Source organism: Procambarus clarkii, chromosome 22 (genome assembly GCF_040958095.1).
Source record: "Procambarus clarkii isolate CNS0578487 chromosome 22, FALCON_Pclarkii_2.0, whole genome shotgun sequence".
In the NCBI taxonomy this organism is placed as follows: domain Eukaryota; kingdom Metazoa; phylum Arthropoda; class Malacostraca; order Decapoda; family Cambaridae; genus Procambarus; species Procambarus clarkii.
In genome coordinates, this window is record NC_091171.1 from 40692566 (window position 1) to 40715515 (window position 22950).

The window sequence follows — 22950 nt, forward strand, 5'->3', positions numbered from 1 at the left end:
CTATTGTAAATTAGTCACGAATATTTGTGTTATATAATATATAAAAAAGTCATGCTGGTTTTGACAATATAGTATGTACCAATTCATAGGTAAATAAATGAATGACCAAATATCATATTGTCTACACTAACGTTAATAAACCTGACATACATGTCACACACCAGTTTAGGTATTTGTCAGCACTGAAAAATGAAATTTTTTCGTGAAGGAAGTTTTCAGATGGGTAGTATATCAAAATACTAAGTTTTAGAAGGCCTTGTTCAAAAGTACATTTAATAACGAGAGGACAATTATCCCAAGGTTCTGCATATTCAACAGTGTTATCATCACATACAAAAAGTATTATAGAACTCTGTTCATCGGTTTAAGCCGTACTGACCATCATTATCGGAGCGCTATTGATATCCTTTCTAACCCAATTAACTCTTCTCTTGTTGGTTCGTTTATAGTACTGGAGATCATGTCAGCTGACATTTTGTTGCTGCCGCAATCTGGTAGACTTCTTGATGACAATAACAATATAATTTAATGATAAATTACCCATCCCTTCAGTACCCATGGAGCCATTTAGAGAAGAGAATGACATTTGCTCAATCATTTAAGCAAATATAATAGTTTTCAATAATTCAAGGATATTGCTGAATATTTAATTATTGGCGATGGCAATATCGTCTAAATGAATGAACTTATGGAAATATTGAAAGATACAGCAAAGAATATTGGCAGTAACTTGTCCCTGGTCATATATAAAGTGGCTGTTGTGTGATCACAATAAGCTTGCATTGGCTAGCCATGCCTCCCTCAAACTCATTTTCAATCTCACAAACCCAAAGAAACATAATTTTTGTCCTTAATCTACATATACATTTTCCTATAACCTAATCATGAAGAAATTTTTCGAAATCAAATTAGTGCTTTCATAGAGACGAATGTCGTCTATATATTTTACACACCCAATTGGGCATAGTCAGCCCCATTGATCTCAATATATAGGCAGGACGACAACATCTATTTTTTTAAGATATATAACGATTCACAAACAAGGCTCTTTCAAAGATCAGATCAGATCAATTCAACATACAACCAAAAAATTATCAGGAAATTATATATATATATATATATATATATATATATATATATATATATATATATATATATATATATATATATATGCTTTATTATGCATTTGATGGTTACAAGATATACATGGGTTGATACAAAAATAATAATGCAAAAAGGTGCTTAAAGGTTATGGATCTCTTGAAGAACACAACAATGGGAAACATTGATGAATGTCACAGACGGGTTCGATCATTGTTGCAAGTCAAACATTTCTTCGAATTCCTCTGAAGTTGGACTAGTGCCCAAGACGCAACAGGCATTTCCCCTCTGAATCGCAACACTGAGGCGCTGGAACAAGAAACTTTTTGCTCTCTGGACTTTTGTAGCGCTGATCAATTTGTCCCCCAATTCCTTCAGGAACTTCAATGCACATTTTCCCCACGAACCGAGGGTCTCCGAGCCGATCGGAACAAAGCTGTAGCAGTGTGCTAGACCTCTGTATTTAATAATTTTCTGCGATTCCCTGAAAGAAGCAGCACCACCGCTTTCACGTGTGCTGTAGTGGAGGTAGGTACTGGCCACTGTGGCAGCGCACGTGTAGTCCCATACCACTTGCTTACCATCCTTCCAAGGTAGCAAGGTGACCCCATCAGGGCGCTATATATATATATATATATATATATATATATATATATATATATATATATATATATATATATATATATATATATATATATATTAAATATGACCGAAAAAGTAAGATTAATAATTCTAACACGAATTTTCTCAATCTTTCGTACATTACGCTTCACTGTTGGAGGTAAATCAAAAATCACTTCTCCAAAATTCATTTTTATTTCTAGTCTGACGCGACACGGGCGCGTTTTGTAAAACCTATTACATTTTCAAAGACTTCACAAATACACAACTGATTAGAACTTACGTATCTCTGCTATTATATCTACATTTGAGTGAGGTGGGAGGGATGATGTGGCATATAGTGATGTGGCATTAACACAAGACAGAACATGAGGGGATATTAATAGGGTATTAAAAGTATCAACACAAGACAGAACAGAAACAATGGGTATTGAATAGAAGTGTTTGTAGAAAGCCTATTGGTCCATATTTCTTGATGCTTCTATATTGGAGCGGAGTCTTGAGGTGGGTAGAATATAGTTGTGCAATAATTGGCTGTTGATTGCTGGTGTTGACTTCTTGATGTGTAGTGCCTCGCAAACGTCAAGCCGCCTGCTATCGCTGTATCTATCGATGATTTCTGTGTTGTTTACTAGGATTTCTCTGGCGATGGTTTGGTTATGGGAAGAGATTATATGTTCCTTAATGGAGCCCTGTTGCTTATGCATCGTTAAACGCCTAGAAAGAGATGTTGTTGTCTTGCCTATATACTGGTTTTTTTGGAGCTTACAGTCCCCAAGTGGGCATTTGAAGGCATAGACGACGTTAGTCTCTTTTAAAGCGTTCTGTTTTGTGTCTGGAGAGTTTCTCATGAGTAGGCTGGCCGTTTTTCAGGTTTTATAGTAAATCGTCAGTTGTATCCTCTGATTTTTGTCTGTAGGGATAACGTTTCTATTAACAATATCTTTCAGGACCCTTTCCTCCGTTTTATGAGCTGTGGAAAAGAAGTTCCTGTAAAATAGTCTAATAGGGGGTATAGGTGTTGTGTTAGTTGTCTCTTCAGAGGTTGCATGGCTTTTCACTTTCCTTCTTATGATGTCTTCGATGAAACCATTGGAGAAGCCGTTATTGACTAGAACCTGCCTTACCCTACAGAGTTCTTCGTCGACTTGCTTCCATTCTGAGCTGTGGCTGAGAGCACGGTCGACGTATGCGTTGTTAACGCATACGTCGACCGTGCTCTCAGCCACAGCTCAGAATGGAAGCAAGTCGACGAAGAACTCTGTAGGGTAAGGCAGGTTCTAGTCAATAACGGCTTCTCCAATGGTTTCATCGAAGACATCATAAGAAGGAAAGTGAAAAGCCATGCAACCTCTGAAGAGACAACTAACACAACACCTATACCCCCTATTAGACTATTTTACAGGAACTTCTTTTCCACAGCTCATAAAACGGAGGAAAGGGTTCTGAAAGATATTGTTAATAGAAACGTTATCCCTACAGACAAAAATCAGAGGATACAACTGACGATTTACTATAAAACCAGAAAAACGGCCAGCCTACTCATGAGAAACTCTCCAGACACAAAACAGAACGCTTTAAAAGAGACTAACGTCGTCTATGCCTTCAAATGCCCACTTGGGGACTGTAAGCTCCAAAAAACCCAGTATATAGGCAAGACAACAACATCTCTTTCTAGGCGTTTAACGATGCATAAGCAACAGGGCTCCATTAAGGAACATATAATCTCTTCCCATAACCAAACCATCGCCAGAGAAATCCTAGTAAACAACACAGAAATCATCGATAGATACAGCGATAGCAGGCGGCTTGACGTTTGCGAGGCACTACACATCAAGAAGTCAACACCAGCAATCAACAGCCAATTATTGCACAACTATATTCTACCCACCTCAAGACTCCGCTCCAATATAGAAGCATCAAGAAATATGGACCAATAGGCTTTCTACAAACACTTCTATTCAATACCCATTGTTTCTGTTCTGTCTTGTGTTGATACTTTTAATACCCTATTAATATCCCCTCATGTTCTGTCTTGTGTTAATGCCACATCACTATATGCCACATCATCCCTCCCACCTCACTCAAATGTAGATATAATAGCAGAGATACGTAAGTTCTAATCAGTTGTGTATTTGTGAAGTCTTTGAAAATGTAATAAGTTTTACGAAACGCGCCCGTGTCGCGTCAGACTAGAAATAAAAATGAATTTTGGAGAAGTGATTTTTGATTTACCTCCAACAGTGAAGCGTAATGTACGAAAGATTGAGAAAATTCGTGTTAGAATTATTAATCTTACTTTTTCGGTCATATTTAATAATATATGTCTACAGGAAAGACTGCTACCAAAATATACTAATATATATATATATATATATATATATATATATATATATATATATATATATTAGTAAATTTTGGTAGCAGTCTTTCCTGTAGACATATATTATTAAATATGACCGAAAAAGTAAGATTAATAATTCTAACACGAATTTTCTCAATCTTTCGTACATTTCTTTTCACTGTTGGTGGTAATTCAAAAATCAATTCTCCAAAATTCATTTTTATTTCTAGTCTGACGCGACACTTGAGCGCGTTTCGTAAAACTTATTACATTTTCAAAGACTTTAGTTACACATACACAACTGAATAGAACTTACACATCTCCGATTTGTTTATATCTACATTTGAGTGAGGTGGATGGGGTGAGGTGGTATTTAATAGGGTATTAAATTCATCAACACAAGACAGAACACGAAACAATGGGTATTGAATAGAAGTGATTGTAGAAAGCCTATTGGTCCATATTTCTTGATGTTTCTATATTGGAGCGGAGTCTTGAGGTGGGTAGAATATAGTTGTGCATTAATTGGCTGTTGATTGCTGGTGTTGACTTCTTAATGTGTAGTGCCTTGCAAACGTCAAGCCGCCTGCTATCGCTGTATCTATCGATGATTTCTGTGTTGTTTACTAGGATTTCTCTGGCGATGGTTTGGTTGTGGGAAGAGATTATATGTTCCTTAATGGAGCCCTGTTGCTTATGCATCGTTAAACGCCTAGAAAGAGATGTTGTTGTCTTGCCTATATACTGGGTTTTTTGGAGCTTACAGTCCCCAAGAGGGCATTTGAAGGCATAGACGACGTTGGTCTCTTTTAAAGCGTTCTGCTTTGTGTCGGGAGAGTTTCTCATGAGTAGGCTGGCCGTTTTTCTGGTTTTATAGTAAATCGTCAGTTGTATCCTCTGATTTTTGTCTGTAGGGATAACGTTTCTATTAACAATATCTTTCAGGACCCTTTCCTCCGTTTTATGAGCTGTGGAAAAGAAGTTCCTGTAAAATAGTCTAATAGGGGGTATAAGTGTTGTGTTAGTTGTCTCTTCAGAGGTTGCATGGCGTTTCACTTTCCTTTTTATGATGTCTTCGACGAAACCATTGGAGAAGCCGTTGTTGACTAGGACCTGCCTTACCCTACAGAGTTCTTCGTCGACTTGCTTCCATTCTGAGCTGTGGCTGAGAGCACGGTCGACATATGCGTTAACAACACTCCTCTTGTACCTATCTGGGCAGTCGCTTTTGGCATTTAGGCACATTCCTATGTTCGTTTCCTTAGTGTAGACTGCAGTGTGGAAACCTCCGCTCTATTCCATGACTGTTACATCTAGAAAGGGCAGCTTCCCATCCTTTTCCATCTCGTAAGTATATATATATATATATATATATATATATATATATATATATATATATATATATATATATATATATATATATATATATATATATATATATATATATATATACTGTCACCTCTGTCAATGCATATTTACTTTCCTTCTGCCTCTAAGTATGCTAAAGAGTACTTCAGTGAAACTTGTCATTTAGGCCAATATAAATATTCAACTTCATTTCATTTTTTATTTCCATCCCAAGTCCCAAATGAAGATAAATCTAAGAAGAAATGAAGAGATTCGTGGTAGAATCACTTACCAAAACCTTTCGGTCACTCATAATAAGATATGTCCACTTTACCAGGTCATATATTTATATAAAACTTAGTAACGTATGCTGTCTCTCATTGCGTTTTAATGTACAATGTATTGTATATATTGGTATTGTATAATTTGTGTGGACTGGAACTGAATACTTTATTTGTCCTCTTGTCGTATTTTTTGTAAAACCTCAAAATGTATGCACCAAAAAATCATTAACGTGATCATTGAGAAAATCAATGGGAATCATGTTTCTTCTCACTGATACACCACGTGAGTGTGATTTTATTGTGCATTTGAAGAGGCGCGTTGGAGGCAAAACTCCTTGACCACAGCGAGAGTGCACGGGGAGGGGGCGGGGTGGATGTGTGAAACCCCTGATTGGGCTTCATTCGAAGCCTCAGGACCCCTAGAGGATTCAGTTGATTCCCAGGTTGCCTTGCTTTTGACCATGCGTAGTGTAGGCCGTGGTGAATAGAGCCCTACACCCTGTTGACCATGGTGTAGTGAGCTAGGGGCCCCTGTTCTTCAACCTATGGTCCTGGCGGCCCGCAAAAAAAAAATTCGCCCGAATCATGTAGCCGTTCCAAGATTCAGACGATTGGAAGGGACTAGTAGTCCCTTCTTGGAAGATATGTAATCATGCGCACTTTATTCTCGATAAAAACAAAAGATGATCAAGGTGTCTTCTGATGTCACTCTGTCGTCCAGACATAAAATGCAATCATTGTCTCAATTTGGGATATCACTCGAAAAAGAATATCCATCTCTTGAGTTATAAAGCTATCACAATGTTGGTCGTTTTTTCGACTTCCTATTTGAGTGAGGAGACTTTTTCACTTGTGTTAGCAATAAAAACCAAACAAAGAAATTGAATGCATGTTATTGGAGCGTTTTGTCTACCAAAAACAACGCTGCAGTCACCTATATAAAATTTTCTAACAAAGAAGCAGCAGCAGATATCACATTAACATAAAAAAAATTTAATTTTATAACATAAGATTTATCAAATAAAATACTATCTACAATGGTTTTTATTTCTGTCTTAGCCGTCAGCCGGTCCACGAAATATTTCTCCTATTTTCGCGGGTCCGCAGGAATACAATGGCGCTGGTCTGGGGCGTGGGCTTGGGAGTGCCAAGTGTGCAGGTTCGAATCCTCCTCACGGCTCCTACTCTTTTCCCTCAAATGTATAATTTTTCCAATACTGACAATGAATACATAGGTCTATTTTCCGTGGAATGGAAAGATATATTGTTCACGACCTGGTGATGCATATTGTACTCTCTATCTTAATAAAATGTCATGTATTCTTTATACGACCAAATAATGTATGCTTTGTTCTGGCCACGAAATATATAACGTTTGGTGTGTCGAGGAAATGTACATATTATTGTGTACTAATATTGTGCTGATAACGTCCTGATAATGTATCCAGTATTTAACCCGCTGGACCACACTGACTGTTCAAAAGAACTGGAAGTCGTCAGACCGTTAACACAATCCCTGACAGCACTCGGTCAATTTTGGGGACATATCGAATCACCTCGCATGTTGGGGTCATGTGAGTAATATAAATGCGAAGAAACTTAAATGGTCCCCAAGCCAATATGCAACCTGAAACGTGAAAAGTTCAAGCTCGTTTGTATTTGTGTTACTTGTAATTCTTGATACTTTGTAACGTGAACGTGATTGTACTTGTACTTCCCGATTCTTTGTAACGTATTCCGTTATTGAACTTGTAGTTCCTGATATTTTGTAAAGTGTACTGTTGTTGTACTTGAAGTTCCTGATATTTTGATTGTAACGTGAACCGTCACTGCACTTGTAGCATCCAGGCACTTTCATTCTCAGGTTACTTTGTTACTGTTTTCGTTACATCCGGGAACTTTGTTATATCTCTACACTGAATGTATTATTTCCTGGTTATATTATGTTTCTCGGTTTTGCTCTTGCGTCTTTACTCTAATAAGTGGCAAAACTCGATAACTGTACACAATGTTATACATCTGGCTGCTTTCCTGGTATGAGATACGAGTTTGGTGTATCATGTATCCTGGTACTCTTTCTGCCCTTTTCTATTACGACATGATTCTTGTATTATGATATAAATTACTGTATTTTCAGTGCATTAACAAATTGTCTTCCCTTCTCAAGATGTCTTGTCCTGATGCTGCGACTCGCAGCATCTTGAAGCAATTGAGACATTATAGTTACGTGATGCAGTGACGTCATGACTTCTCTGTCGTAACGCGACAGTTTCTTTGGGAATATAAAGACGAGCGAGGGTGTCTGGCCAGCAGTCCAGCTCTCGCCTTTAGACTTCACACAACCATGAAGGTACCTGGCAGCTGTCACACTAGATAAATGTGATTCGTTGCTAAACACAAGCATACAAATATTCATGAAAGTCCTGATGATAAGTCATAAAATAAGTCAGAATTGTTGGGCTCGTCCAGGAGTTCATCCCTAGCACTCAGGAGCTCTGTAGCTCGGTGCTAGACTAGGACTGTGCTTATAAACTGTATATTGTACATCCTCCACAGTTATCTTAAACATCTTACAACATAATTTCTCGATGTCGTGTCTCTCACTCTACAGACAGTGGCTCTGGTGCTCAGTGTGGCGGCGGTGGTGACGGCGCGAGCGGCCCCTCAGGGATATGGAGTCCCAGGGACTGGTGGGTCCGGGGGCCAGTACTCCTCTGCCCCAGCCAACTACAACTTCCAGTGGGACGTTGACGACGCTGCCTCAGGCAACTTCTACGGCCATGGGGAACAAGTAACCAATGGCAACGTCCAGGGCAGGTGAGATGACACAATCAATATCGTAAGAGCATCATAGATATGAAACTGCAGGTCAGTTTCAGAGAACTTCAGAGTGAATTTAACATCATTTGTCCATACCTGCTTACAATGCTGGCTTTCAGCGTTTATACGATCAGTATTGTATATATAATTATATTCCTCCAGAATACAGTCGTTGAAACACTAAACCTGGGGTTATATTCCTCCCACAGTTACTACGTACAGCTGCCGGATACCCGCCGCCAGCTGGTGGAGTACACCGCTGACGACTCCGGCTACCACCCCGTCGTCACCTACGAAGGTCAGGCCCAGTATGGTGGCGGCGGCGGCGGCAAGGGGTCTTCTGGATCAGGTGGAGGCTACTACGCCTAGCCAGGAGCTCGTGTTTAACCGCCATGTTTAGGCCCAACTGACCCCATATCTCCTAATATATTACAATTAGGAGACTATTGTAAATTAGTCACGAATATTTGTGTTATATAATATATAAAAAAAGTCATGCTGGTTTTGACAATATAGTATGTACCAATTCATAGCTAAATAAATGAATGACCAAATATCATATTGTCTACACTAACGTTAATAAACCTGATATACATGTCACACACCAGTTTAGGTATTTGTCAGCACTGAAAAATTAAATTTTTTCGTGAAGGAAGTTTTCACATGTGTAGTATATCAAAATACTAAGTTTTAGAAGGCCTTGTTCAAAAGTACATTTAATAACGAGAGGACAATTATCCCAAGGTTCTGCATATTCAACAGTGTTATCATCACATACAAAAAGTATTATAGAAGTCTGTTCATCGGTTTAAGCCGTACTGACCATCATTATCGGAGCGCTATTGATATCCTTTCTAACCCAATTAACTCTTCTCTTGTTGGTTCGTTTATAGTACTGGAGATCATGTCAGCTGACATTTTGTTGCTGCCGCAATCTGGTAGACTTCTTGATGACAATAACAATATAATTTAATGATAAATTACCCATCCCTTCAGTACCCATGGAGCCATTTAGAGAAGAGAATGACATTTGCTCAATCATTTAAGCAAATATAATAGTTTTCAATAATTCAAGGATATTGCTGAATATTTAATTATTGGCGATGGCAATATCGTCTAAATGAATGAACTTATGGAAATATTGAAAGATACAGCAAAGAATATTGGCAGTAACTTGTCCCTGGTCATATATAAAGTGGATGTTGTGTGATCACAATAAGCTTGCATTGGCTAGCCATGCCTCCCTCAAACTCATTTTCAATCTCACAAACCCAAAGAAACATATTTTTTTTCCTTAATCTACATATACATTTTCCTATAACCTAATCATGAAGAAATTTTTCGAAATCAAATTAGTGCTTTCATAGAGACGAATGTCGTCTATATATTTTACACACCCAATTGGGCATAGTCAGCCCCATTGATCTCAATATATAGGCAGGACGACAACATCTATTTTTTAAAGATATATAACGATTCACAAACAAGGCTCTTTCAAAGATCAGATCAGATCAATTCAACATACAACCAAAAAATTATCAGGAAATTATATATATATATATATATATATATATATATATATATATATATATATATATATATATATATATGCTTTATTATGCATTTGATGGTTACAAGATATACATGGGTTGATACAAAAATAATAATGCAAAAAGGTGCTTAAAGGTTATGGATCTCTTGAAGAACACAACAATGGGAAACATTGATGAATGTCACAGACGGGTTCGATCATTGTTGCAAGTCAAACACTTCTTCGAATTCCTCTGAAGTTGGACTAGTGCCCAAGACGCAACAGGCATTTCCCCTCTGAATCGCAACACTGAGGCGCTGGAACAAGAAACTTTTTGCTCTCTGGACTTTTGTAGCGCTGATCAATTTGTCCCCCAATTCCTTCAGGAACTTCAATGCACATTTTCCCCACGAACCGAGGGTCTCCGAGCCGATCGGAACAAAGCTGTAGCAGTGTGCTAGACCTCTGTATTTAATAATTTTCTGCGATTCCCTGAAAGAAGCAGCACCACCGCTTTCACGTGTGCTGTAGTGGAGGTAGGTACTGGCCAGTGTGGCAGCGCACGTGTAGTCCCATACCACTTGCTTACCATCCTTCCAAGGTAGCAAGGTGACCCCATCAGGGCGCTATATATATATATATATATATATATATATATATATATATATATATATGTATATCACGAAAATAAACACGTGATTAAGAATGTGACAATGTCAGACCACGGAGGAAAAATGAAACAGGAAATTTCCTTAAGTACTTTCGTATATTAAATACATCTTCAGAAGGTGTATTCATGAAGGTGTATCATCTACCTTCTGAAGATGTATTTAATATACGAAAGTACTTAAGGAAATTTCCTGTTTCATTTTTCCTCCGTGGTCTGACATTGTCATATATATATATATATATATATATATATATATATATATATATATATATATATATATATATATATATATATATATATATATTAGTAAATTTTGGTAGCAGTCTTTCCTGTAGACATATATTATTAAATATGACCGAAAAAGTAAGATTAATAATTTTAACACGAATTTTCTCAATCTTTCGTACATTTCTTTTCACTGTTGGTGGTAATTCAAAAATCAATTCTCCAAAATTCATTTTTATTTCTAGTCTGACGCGACACTTGAGCGCGTTTCGTAAAACTTATTACATTTTCAAAGACTTTAGTTACACATACACAACTGAATAGAACTTACACATCTCCGATTTGTTTATATCTACATTTGAGTGAGGTGGATGGGGTGAGGTGGTATTTAATAGGGTATTAAATTCATCAACACAAGACAGAACACGAAACAATGGGTATTGAATAGAAGTGATTCTAGAAAGCCTATTGGTCCATATTTCTTGATGTTTCTATATTGGAGCGGAGTCTTGAGGTGGGTAGAATATAGTTGTGCATTAATTGGCTGTTGATTGCTGGTGTTGACTTCTTAATGTGTAGTGCCTTGCAAACGTCAAGCCGCCTGCTATCGCTGTATCTATCGATGATTTCTGTGTTGTTTACTAGGATTTCTCTGGCGATGGTTTGGTTGTGGGAAGAGATTATATGTTCCTTAATGGAGCCCTGTTGCTTATGCATCGTTAAACGCCTAGAAAGAGATGTTGTTGTCTTGCCTATATACTGGGTTTTTTGGAGCTTACAGTCCCCAAGAGGGCATTTGAAGGCATAGACGACGTTGGTCTCTTTTAAAGCGTTCTGCTTTGTGTCGGGAGAGTTTCTCATGAGTAGGCTGGCCGTTTTTCTGGTTTTATAGTAAATCGTCAGTTGTATCCTCTGATTTTTGTCTGTAGGGATAACGTTTCTATTAACAATATATTTCAGGACCCTTTCCTCCGTTTTATGAGCTGTGGAAAAGAAGTTCCTGTAAAATAGTCTAATAGGGGGTATAAGTGTTGTGTTAGTTGTCTCTTCAGAGGTTGCATGGCGTTTCACTTTCCTTTTTATGATGTCTTCGACGAAACCATTGGAGAAGCCGTTGTTGACTAGGACCTGCCTTACCCTACAGAGTTCTTCGTCGACTTGCTTCCATTCTGAGCTGTGGCTGAGAGCACGGTCGACATATGCGTTAACAACACTCCTCTTGTACCTATCTGGGCAGTCGCTTTTGGCATTTAGGCACATTCCTATGTTCGTTTCCTTAGTGTAGACTGCAGTGTGGAAACCTCCGCTCTATTCCATGACTGTTACATCTAGAAAGGGCAGCTTCCCATCCTTTTCCATCTCGTAAGTATATATATATATATATATATATATATATATATATATATATATATATATATATATATATATATATATATATATATATATATATATATACTGTCACCTCTGTCAATGCATATTTACTTTCCTTCTGCCTCTAAGTATGCTAAAGAGTACTTCAGTGAAACTTGTCATTTAGGCCAATATAAATATTCAACTTCATTTCATTTTTTATTTCCATCCCAAGTCCCAAATGAAGATAAATCTAAGAAGAAATGAAGAGATTCGTGGTAGAATCACTTACCAAAACCTTTCGGTCACTCATAATAAGATATGTCCACTTTACCAGGTCATATATTTATATAAAACTTAGTAACGTATGCTGTCTCTCATGGCGTTTTAATGTACAATGTATTGTATATATTGGTATTGTATAATTTGTGTGGACTGGAACTGAATACTTTATTTGTCCTCTTGTCGTATTTTTTGTAAAACCTCAAAATGTATGCACCAAAAAATCATTAACGCGATCATTGAGAAAATCAATGGGAACCATGTTTCTTCTCACTGATACACCACGTGAGTGTGATTTTATTGTGCATTTGAAGAGGCGCGTTGGAGGCAGAACTCCTTGACCACAGCGAGAGTGCACGGGGAGGGGGCGGGGTGGATGTGCGAAACCCCTGATTGGGCTTCATTCGAAGCCTCAGGACCCCTAGAGGATTCAGTTGATTCCCAGGTTGCCTTGCTTTTGACCATGCGTAGTGTAGGCCGTGGTGAATAGAGCCCTACACCCTCTTGACCATGGTGTAGTGAGCTAGGGGCCCTGTTCTTCAACCTATGGTCCTGGCGGCCCGCAAAAAAAAATTCGCCCGAATCATGTAGCCGTTCCAAGATTCAGACGATTGGAAGGGACTAGTAGTCCCTTCTTGGAAGATATGTAATCATGCGCACTTTATTCTCGATAAAAACAAAAGATGATCAAGGTGTCTTCTGATGTCACTCTGTCGTCCAGACATAAAATGCAATCATTGTCTCAATTTGGGATATCACTCGAAAAAGAATATCCATCTCTTGAGTTATAAAGCTATCACAATGTTGGTCGTTTTTTCGACTTCCTATTTGAGTGAGGAGACTTTTTCACTTGTGTTAGCAATAAAAACCAAACAAAGAAATTGAATGTATGTTATTGGAGCGTTTTGTCTACCAAAAACAACGCTGCAGTCACCTATATAAAATTTTCTAACAAAGAAGCAGCAGCAGATGTCACATTAACATAAAAAAAATATAATTTTATAATAATAGATTTATCAAATAAAATACTATCTACATTGGTTTTTATTTCTGTCTTAGCCGTCAGCCGGTCCACGAAATATTTCTCCTATTTTCGCGGGTCCGCAGGAATACAATGGCGCTGGTCTGGGGCGTGGGCTTGGGAGTGCCAAGTGTGCAGGTTCGAATCCTCCTAACGGCTCCTACTCTTTTCCCTCAAATGTATAATTTTTCCAATACTGACAATGAATACATAGGTCTATTTTCCGTGGAATGGAAAGGTATATTGTTCACGACCTGGTGATGCATATTGTACTCTCTATCTTAATAAAATGTCATGTATTCTTTATACGACCAAATAATGTATGCTTTGTTCTGGCCACGAAATATATAACGTTTGGTGTGTCGAGGAAATGTACATATTATTGTGTACTAATATTGTGCTGATAACGTCCTGATAATGTATCCAGTATTTAACCCGCTGGACCACACTGACTGTTCAAAAGAACTGGAAGTCGTCAGACCGTTAACACAATCCCTGACAGCACTCGGTCAATTTTGGGGACAGATATTTCATCGAATCACCTCGCATGTTGGGGTCATGTGAGTAATATAAATGCGAACAAGCTTGAATGGTCCCCAAGCCAATATGCAACCAGAAACGTGAAAAGTTCAAGCTCGTTTGTATTTGTGTTACTTGTAATTCTTGATACTTTGTAACGTGAACGTGATTGTACTTGTACTTCCCGATTCTTTGTAACGTATTCCGTTATTGAACTTGTAGTTCCTGATATTTTGTAAAGTGTACTGTTGTTGTACTTGAAGTTCCTGATATTTTGATTGTAACGTGAACCGTCACTGCACTTGTAGCATCCAGGCACTTTCATTCTCAGGTTACTTTGTTACTGTTTTCGTTACATCCGGGAACTTTGTTATATCTCTACACTGAATGTATTATTTCCTGGTTATATTATGTTTCTCGGTTTTGCTCTTGCGTCTTTACTCTAATAACTGGCAAAACTCGATAACTGTACACAATGTTATACATCTGGCTGCATTCCTGGTATGAGATACGAGTCAGGTGTATCATGTATCCTGGTACTCTTTCTGCCCTTTTCTATTACGACATGATTCTTGTATTATGATATAAATTACTGTATTTTCAGTGCATTAACAAATTGTCTTCCCTTCTCAAGATGTCTTGTTCTGATGCTGCGACTCGCCGCATCTTGAAGCAATTGAGACATTATAGTTACGTGATGCAGTGACGTCATGACATCTCTGTCGTGACGCGACAGTTTCTTGGGGAAATATAAAGACGAGCGAGGGTGTCTGGCCAGCAGTCCAGCTCTCGCCTCCAGACTTCACACAACCATGAAGGTAACTGGCAGCTGTCACACTAGATAAATGTGATTCGTTGCTAAACACAAGCATACAAATATTCATGAAAGTCCTGATTTTAAGTCATAAAATAAGTCAGAATTGTTGGGCTCGTCCAGGAGTTCATCCCTAGCACTCAGGAGCTCTGTAGCTCGGTGCTAGACTAGGACTATGCTTATAAACTGTATATTGTACATCCTCCACAGTTATCTTAAACACCTTAACATAATTTCTCGATGTCGCGTCTCTCACTCTACAGACAGTGGCTCTGGTGCTCAGTGTGGCGGCGGTGGTGACGGCGCGAGCGGCCCCTCAGGGATATGGAGTCCCAGGGACTGGCGGGTCCGGGGGCCAGTACTCCTCTGCCCCAGCCAACTACAACTTCCAGTGGGACGTTGACGACGCTGCCTCAGGCAACTTCTACGGCCACGGGGAAGAAGCAACCAATGGCAACGTCCAGGGCAGGTGAGATGGCACAATCAATATCGTAAGAGCATCACAGATATGAAACTGCAGGTCAGTTTCAGAGAACTTCAGAGTGAATTTAACATCATTTGTCCATACCTGCTTACAATGCTGGCTTTCAGCGTTTATATGATCAGTATTGTATATATAATTATATTCCTCCAGAATGCAGTCGTTGAAACACTAAATATGGGGTTATATTACTCCCACAGTTACTACGTACAGCTGCCGGATACGCGCCGCCAGCTGGTGGAGTACACCGCTGACGACTCCGGCTACCACCCCGTCGTCACCTACGAAGGTCAGGCCCAGTTTGGTGGCGGCGGCAAGGGGTCTTCTGGATCAGGTGGAGGCTACTACGCCTAGCCAGGAGCTCGTGTTTAACCGCCATGTTTAGGCCCAACTGACCCCATATCTCCTAATATATTACAATTAGGAGACTATTGTAAATTAGTCACGAATATTTGTGTTATATAATATATAAAAAAAGTCATGCTGGTTTTGACAATATAGTATGTACCAATTCATAGCTAAATAAATGAATGACCAAATATCATATTGTCTACACTAACGTTAATAAACCTGACATACATGTCACACACCAGTTTAGGTATTTGTCAGCACTGAAAAATGGAATTTTTTCGTGAAGGAAGTTTTCACATGTGTAGTATATCAAAATACTAAGTTTTAGAAGGCCTTGTTCAAAAGTCTATTTAATAACGAGAGGACAATTATCCCAAGCTTCTGCATATTCAACAGTGTTATCATCACACACAAAAAGTATTATAGAACTCTGTTCATCTTTTTAAGCCGTACTGACCATCATTATCGGAGCGCTATTGATACGCTTTTTAAACCAATTAACTCTTCTCTTGTTGGTTCGTTTATAGTACTGGAGATCATGTCAGCTGACATTTTGTTGCTGCCGCAATCTGGTAGACTTCTTGATGACAATAACGATATAATTTAATGATAAATTACCCATCCCTTCAGTACCCATGGAGCCATTTAGAGAAGAGAATATCATTTGCTCAATCATTTAAGCAAATATAATAGTTTTCAATTATTCAAGGATATTGCTGAATAATTATTGGCGATGGCAATATCGTCTAAATGAATGAACTTATGGAAATATTGAAAGATACAGCAAAGAATATTGGCAGTAACTTGTCCCTGGTCATATATAAAGTGGATGTTGTGTGATCACAATAAGCTTGCATTGGCTAGCCATGTCCCCCTCAAACTCATTGTCAATCTCACAAACCCAAAGAAACATAATTTTTTTCCTTAATCTACATATACATTTTTCTATAACCTAATCATGAAGAAATTTTTCGAAATCAAATTAGTGCTTTCATAGAGACGAATGTCGTGTATATATTTACACAATCTTTTGGGTACAGTCAGCCCCATTGATCTCAATATATTGGCAGGACGACAACATCTATTAAGATATATAACGATTCACAAACAAGGCTCTTTCAAAGATCAGATCATTTCTACATACAACCAAAAAATTATAAGGAAATATATATATATATATATATATATATATATATATATATATATATATATATAATATATATATATATATATATATATATATATATATATATATATATATATATATATATATACTGTCACCTCTGTCATTGCATATTTACTTTTCTTCTATCTCTAAGTATGCTAAAGAGTACTTCAGTGAAACTTGTCATTTAGGCCAATATAAATATTCAACTTCATTTCATTTTTTATTTCCATCCCAAGTCCCAAATGAAGATAAATCTAAGAAGAAATAAAGAGATTCGTGGTAGAATCACTTACCAAAACCTTTCGGTCACTCATAATAAGATATGTCCACTTTACCAGGTCATATATTTATATAAATCCTAGTAACGTATACTCTCTGTCATGGCATTTTAATGCACAATGTATTGTAAATATTGGTATTGTATAATTTGTGTGGACTGGAACTGAATACTTTATTTGTCCTCTTGTCGTATATTTTGTAAAACCTCAAAATGAATGCACCAAGAATTCATTAACGTGATGTATCAATGAGAAAATCAATGGGAATTATGTTTCTTCTCACTGATACACCACGTGTGTGTGATTTTATTGTGCATTTGAAGAGGCGCGTTGGAGGCAGAACTCCTTGACCACAGCGAGAGTGCACGGGGAGGGGGGGGTGGATATGTGAAATCCTTGATTGGGCTTCCTTCGAGCCTCAGGACCCCTAGAGGATTCAGTTGATTCCCAGGTTGCCTTGCTTTTGACCATGCGTAGTGTAGGCCGTGGTGAATAGAGCCCTACACCCTGTTGACCATGGTGTAGTGAGGTAGGGGCCCTGTTCTTCAACCTATGGTCCTGGCGGTCCGCAAAAAAAGTTCGCCCGAATCATGTAGCTGTTGCAAGATTCAGGCGATTGGAAGGGATTAGTAGTCCCTTCTTGGAAGATATGTAATCATGCGCACTTGATCCTCGAGAAAAACAAAAGATGATCGATGATCGATGATGTCACTTTGTCGTCCAGACAAAAAATGCAATCATTGTCTCAATTTGGAATATCACTCGAAAAAGAATATCCATCTCTTGAGTTATAAAGCTATTAAATTGTTGATCTGTTTTTGTGGTTTTATTTTACTTCCTCTTTGTGTGAAAAGACTTTTCAGTTATATTAGCAAAAAAAATATCGAATAAAGAAATCGAATGTATTTTAATGGAGCGTTTTGTCTCCTAAAAACAACGCTGCAGTCACTTATATAAAAAAAATAACAAAAGAGCAGCAGCAGATGTCGCACTAACATAAAAAAATTTAGTTTTATAACATTAGATTTATCAAATAAAATACTTTCTACATTGGTGTTTATTTTTGTCTTAGCCGTCAGCCGGTCCACGAAATATTTCTCCTATTTTCGCGGGCTGCCAGGAATAAAATGGTTGAAGAACGCTGGTCTTGGGCGTGGGCTTGGGAGCGCCAAGTGTGCAGGTTCGAATCCATCTCACGTCTCCAACTGTTTTCCCTCAAATGTATAATTTTTCCAATCCTGACAATGAATACATAGGTCTATTTTCCGTGGAACGGAAATGTATATTGTTCACGACCTGGTGATGCATATTGTACTCTCTATCTTAATAAAATGTCATGTATTCTTTATACGACCAAATAATGTATGCTTTGTTCTGGCCACGAAATATATATAACGTTTGGTGTGTCGAAGAAATGTACATATTATTGTGTACTAATATTGTGATGATAACGTCCTGATAATGTATCCAGTATTTAACCCGCTGGACCACACTGACTGTTCAAAAGAATTGGAAGTCGTCAGACCGTTAACACAATCCCTGACAGCACTCGGTCTATTTTGGGGACAGATATTTCATCGAATCACCTCGCATGTTGGGGCCATGTGAGTAATATTAATGCGAACAAGCTTGAATGGTCCCCAAGCCAATATGCAACCAGAAACGTGAAAAGTTCAAGCTTATTTGCATTTGTGTTACTTGTAATTCTTGATACTTTATAACGTGAACTGTTATTGTACTTGTGCACTTCCCCGATTCTTTGTAACGCACACCGTTATTGTACTTGTAGTTCCTGATATTTTGTAAAGTGTACTGTTGTTGTACTTGAAGTTCCTGATATTTTGTAAAGTGTACTGTTGTTGTACTTGAAGTTCCTGATATTTTGATTGTAACGTGAACCGTCACTGCACTTGTAGCATCCAGGCACTTTCATTCTCAGGTTACTTTGTTACTGTTTTCGTTACATCCGGGAACTTTGTTATATCTCTACACTGAATGTATTATTTCCTGGTTATATTATGTTTCTCGGTTTTGTTCTTGCGTCTTTACTCTAATAACTGGCAAAACTCGATAACTGTACACAATGTTATACATCTGGCTGCTTTCCTGGTATGAGATACGAGTCAGGTGTATCATGTATCCTGGTACTCTTTCTGCGCCCTTCTATTACGACATAATTCTTGTATTATGATATAAATTACTGTATTTTCAGTGCATTAACAAATTGTCTTCCCTTCTCAAGATGTCTTGTTCTGATGCTGCGACTCGCCGCATCTTGAAGCAATTGAGACATTATAGTTACGTGATGCAGTGACGTCATGACTTCTCTGTCGTGACGCGACAGTTTCTTGGGGAAATATAAAGACGAGCGAGGGTGTCTGGCCAGCAGTACAGCTCTCGCCTCCAGACTTCACACAACCATGAAGGTAACTGGCAGCTGTCACACTAGATAAATGTGATTCGTTGCTAAACACAAGCATACAAATATTCATGAAAGTCCTGATTTTAAGTCATAAAATAAGTCAGAATTGTTGGGCTCGTCCAGGAGCTCATCCATAGCACTCAGGAGCTCTTTAACTCAGTGCTAGACTATGACTGTTCTTGTAAACTGTATATTGTACATCCTCCACAGTTATCTTAAACATCTTACAGCATAATTTCTCGATATTGTGTCTCTCACTCTACAGACAGTGGCTCTGGTGCTCAGTGTGGCGGCGGTGGTGACGGCGCGAGCGGCCCCTCAGGGATATGGAGTCCCAGGGACTGGCGGGTCCGGGGGCCAGTACTCCTCTGCCCCAGCCAACTACAACTTCCAGTGGGACGTTGACGACGCTGCCTCAGGCAACTTCTACGGCCACGGGGAACAAGCAACCAATGGCAACGTCCAGGGCAGGTGAGATGACACAATCAATATCGTAAGAGCATCATAGATATGAAACTGCAGGTCAGTTTCAGAGAACTTCAGAGTGAATTTAACATCATTTGTCCATACCTGCTTACAATGCTGGCTTTCAGCGTTTATACGATCAGTATTGTATATATAATTATATTCCTCCAGAATGCAGTCGTTGAAACACTAAATCTGGGGTTATATTCCTCCCACAGTTACTACGTACAGCTGCCGGATACCCGCCGCCAGCTGGTGGAGTACACCGCTGACGACTCCGGCTACCACCCCGTCGTCACCTACGAAGGTCAGGCCCAGTATGGTGGCGGCGGCGGCGGCAAGGGGTCTTCTGGATCAGGTGGAGGCTACTACCCCTAGCCAGGAGCTCTTGTGCTTAACCTTTGACTATAATGTACTCAGTATTTTGTTAATATTTCAATTATAGTAAACTAATAATGAAACGTGATTATGAACACGTAATATCTCATTTATAATATATCGCATTTATGAGGCTATTTCAGTAGCCACGAATATTTCTGTTTTTTATATCATATGCTCAAGAAGTCATGCTGGTTTTGACAAAATATGTACCAAATTTACACGTCTAAATAAATTGACTGTCCACACTACTTTTCACGATCCTCTCATGTGTTTAGCAAGATCAACAGCAGGAAATTACAATTTGTTGTTGTTAAAGATTCGCTACCTGGAACAAAAAGTTCCAAGTAACACGGGCTATGGTGAGCCCGTAAAACAATTTGTGTCGATAGATTTATTTTAAGAGTTGAGAGTTATTCAATATTTAGCGTTATGGAAAGGTATGTTAAACAAGGACACATAGTGTCTGGACAATCGCTGCAAGGTTCTGTATATACAAAATTTTCCCTTGTTGAATTCTGGTTATCAAAACCAATTCAATTTCTTTCTTTATTATGCACCCCATACCCATCCCGTGGGCGGTGGTGTAAAGGATTACAGAGGCACATAATCGGTTCAGGAACTGAACTCTCTAGTTCGTCTAGCTAAGCAAATAACAATGTTTGTTATCGGAACCTTTGCTACATTTGTAAGCTACTTAATGAAGCTGGACATGTTTTGATGACCAAACCACACATCAGAAGATGGAGAAGCGACGACGTTTCGGTCCGTCGAATACATGACACCTAATGCATAGCACAGTCTTCTCGACACAATGAGTAATACAGTTTACATGACAATGAGTAATACAGTCTACATGACACTTAATGAATAATACAGTCTACTCGAAACTTAATGAATAATACAGTCTACGTGACACATAATGAATAATAGTCTACGTGACAATGCATAGTACAGTCTACGTGACAATGTATAATACAGTATACGTGACAATGTATAATACAGTCTACGTGACAATGTATAATACAGTATACGTGACAATGTATAATACAGTATACGTGACAATGTATAATACAGTATACGTGACAATGTATAATACAGTATACGTGACAATGTATAATACAGTATACGTGACAATGTATAATACAGTCTACGTGACAATGTATAATACAGTATACGTGACAATGTATAATACAGTATACGTGACAATGTATAATACAGTCTACGTGACAATGTATAATACAGTATACGTGACAATGTATAATACAGTCTATGAGATACTTAATGCGTAATATTCTACATGACACTTAATGTAAAGTACATTCTACGTGACACCTATAATGTACAGTACAGTCTACGTGACAGCTATAATGTACAGTACAGAGACTATACATCATAGTACCTGTACTAAACAGTACACACAAAAAAATGACAATTTTACCCAGTTAATACGAACAAAATGTCATGACAGCATTTTCTATAACATGGAACCAAAGAAAACGTCAATTAATGAGCTTATCCTGTCATATTTACACCATGGCAGTATCGTGATTAGCTGAACAATTCTCTCTGACGTAGGCTTATTTAACCAACCTGTCACCCCTTTAAAACAACAGTACATATACCTGCTATGGATGGAATGTACACAAAATGTACTGTTACAGGAAAACGTCCACGTTTTGTGCTATTAATGGGTATAGATAATAGAATGAGGGAGGGAAGAGGGCGACAAAAAGTATGGAGGATGAGGGAAAAGGAGAAAAGAGCAGGAAGAGGGAAAGATGGGGAAGAGACCCCCAGCACAGTCAGGTACCCCTTCTAGTTGTTATAACGTTACTGGGAGCAAGAGAACTACCAGAAAGTTAAAAGTCTCCGTGGTGTAGTGGTAAGACACTCGCCTGGCGTTCCGCGAGCGCTATGTCATGGGTTCGTATCCTGGCCGGGGAGGATTTACTGGGCGCAATTCCTTAACTGTAGCCTCTGTTTAACGCAACAGTAAAATGTGTACTTCGATGAAAAAACGATTCTTCGCGGCGGGGATCGTATTCCAGGGACCTGCCCGAAACGCTACGCGTACTAGTGGCTGTACAAGAATGTAACAACTCTTGTATATATCTCAAAAAGACAGCCAATGCAGTGCAAAATATACAAAAGGGAGGATCAGGAAAAAAAAAGAGGTTTTTAATAAATTACAGATCAGTATTCCTATACTTATTTATCAAACAAAGTAAATGGAAATGACTGATATAAAAGGGTTGTAGAAGAATTGAAGAAGACACCTATATTGCAAAACTAGCATGGGGCTCAAAAATGGCAAATCTTGTCTTACATATTTGATAGAAGTCTATGGACGCGAGACAAAGATCAGACAAGATGAAAAAGGATGGGCTGACTGCATATTCTTGGGCTGTCACTATACCTATGACACAGGACCCCACATACATCAAGACAGGAGTAACAGGGAATGCGATCGAGCGG

General features: G+C 38.4%; 3 protein-coding genes across 3 annotated transcripts; all 3 read left to right on the forward strand.

Annotated features, from left to right (window-relative positions):
- Nucleotides 1–6811: 6811 nt before the first annotated feature.
- On the forward strand, nt 6812–9007 carry LOC138367542 (pro-resilin-like). Its single transcript, XM_069329234.1, has 3 exons — nt 6812–6856; nt 8309–8514; nt 8727–9007. Exons 1-3 carry the CDS (start codon nt 6812–6814, stop codon nt 8884–8886), a joined length of 411 nt encoding a protein of 136 aa, XP_069185335.1. The 3' UTR covers nt 8887–9007.
- Nucleotides 9008–13689: 4682 nt separating this feature from the next.
- Nucleotides 13690–15764, forward strand: LOC138367543 (pro-resilin-like). Its single transcript, XM_069329235.1, has 3 exons — nt 13690–13734; nt 15193–15398; nt 15611–15764. The coding sequence occupies exons 1-3, from the start codon at nt 13690–13692 to the stop codon at nt 15762–15764; spliced, it is 405 nt and encodes a 134-aa protein (XP_069185336.1).
- A 3842-nt stretch (nt 15765–19606) lies between these two features.
- On the forward strand, nt 19607–20505 carry LOC123756661 (pro-resilin-like). Its single transcript, XM_069329310.1, has 3 exons — nt 19607–19633; nt 19895–20100; nt 20313–20505. Exons 1-3 carry the CDS (start codon nt 19628–19630, stop codon nt 20470–20472), a joined length of 372 nt encoding a protein of 123 aa, XP_069185411.1. The 5' UTR covers nt 19607–19627; the 3' UTR covers nt 20473–20505.
- Nucleotides 20506–22950: the final 2445 nt, after the last annotated feature.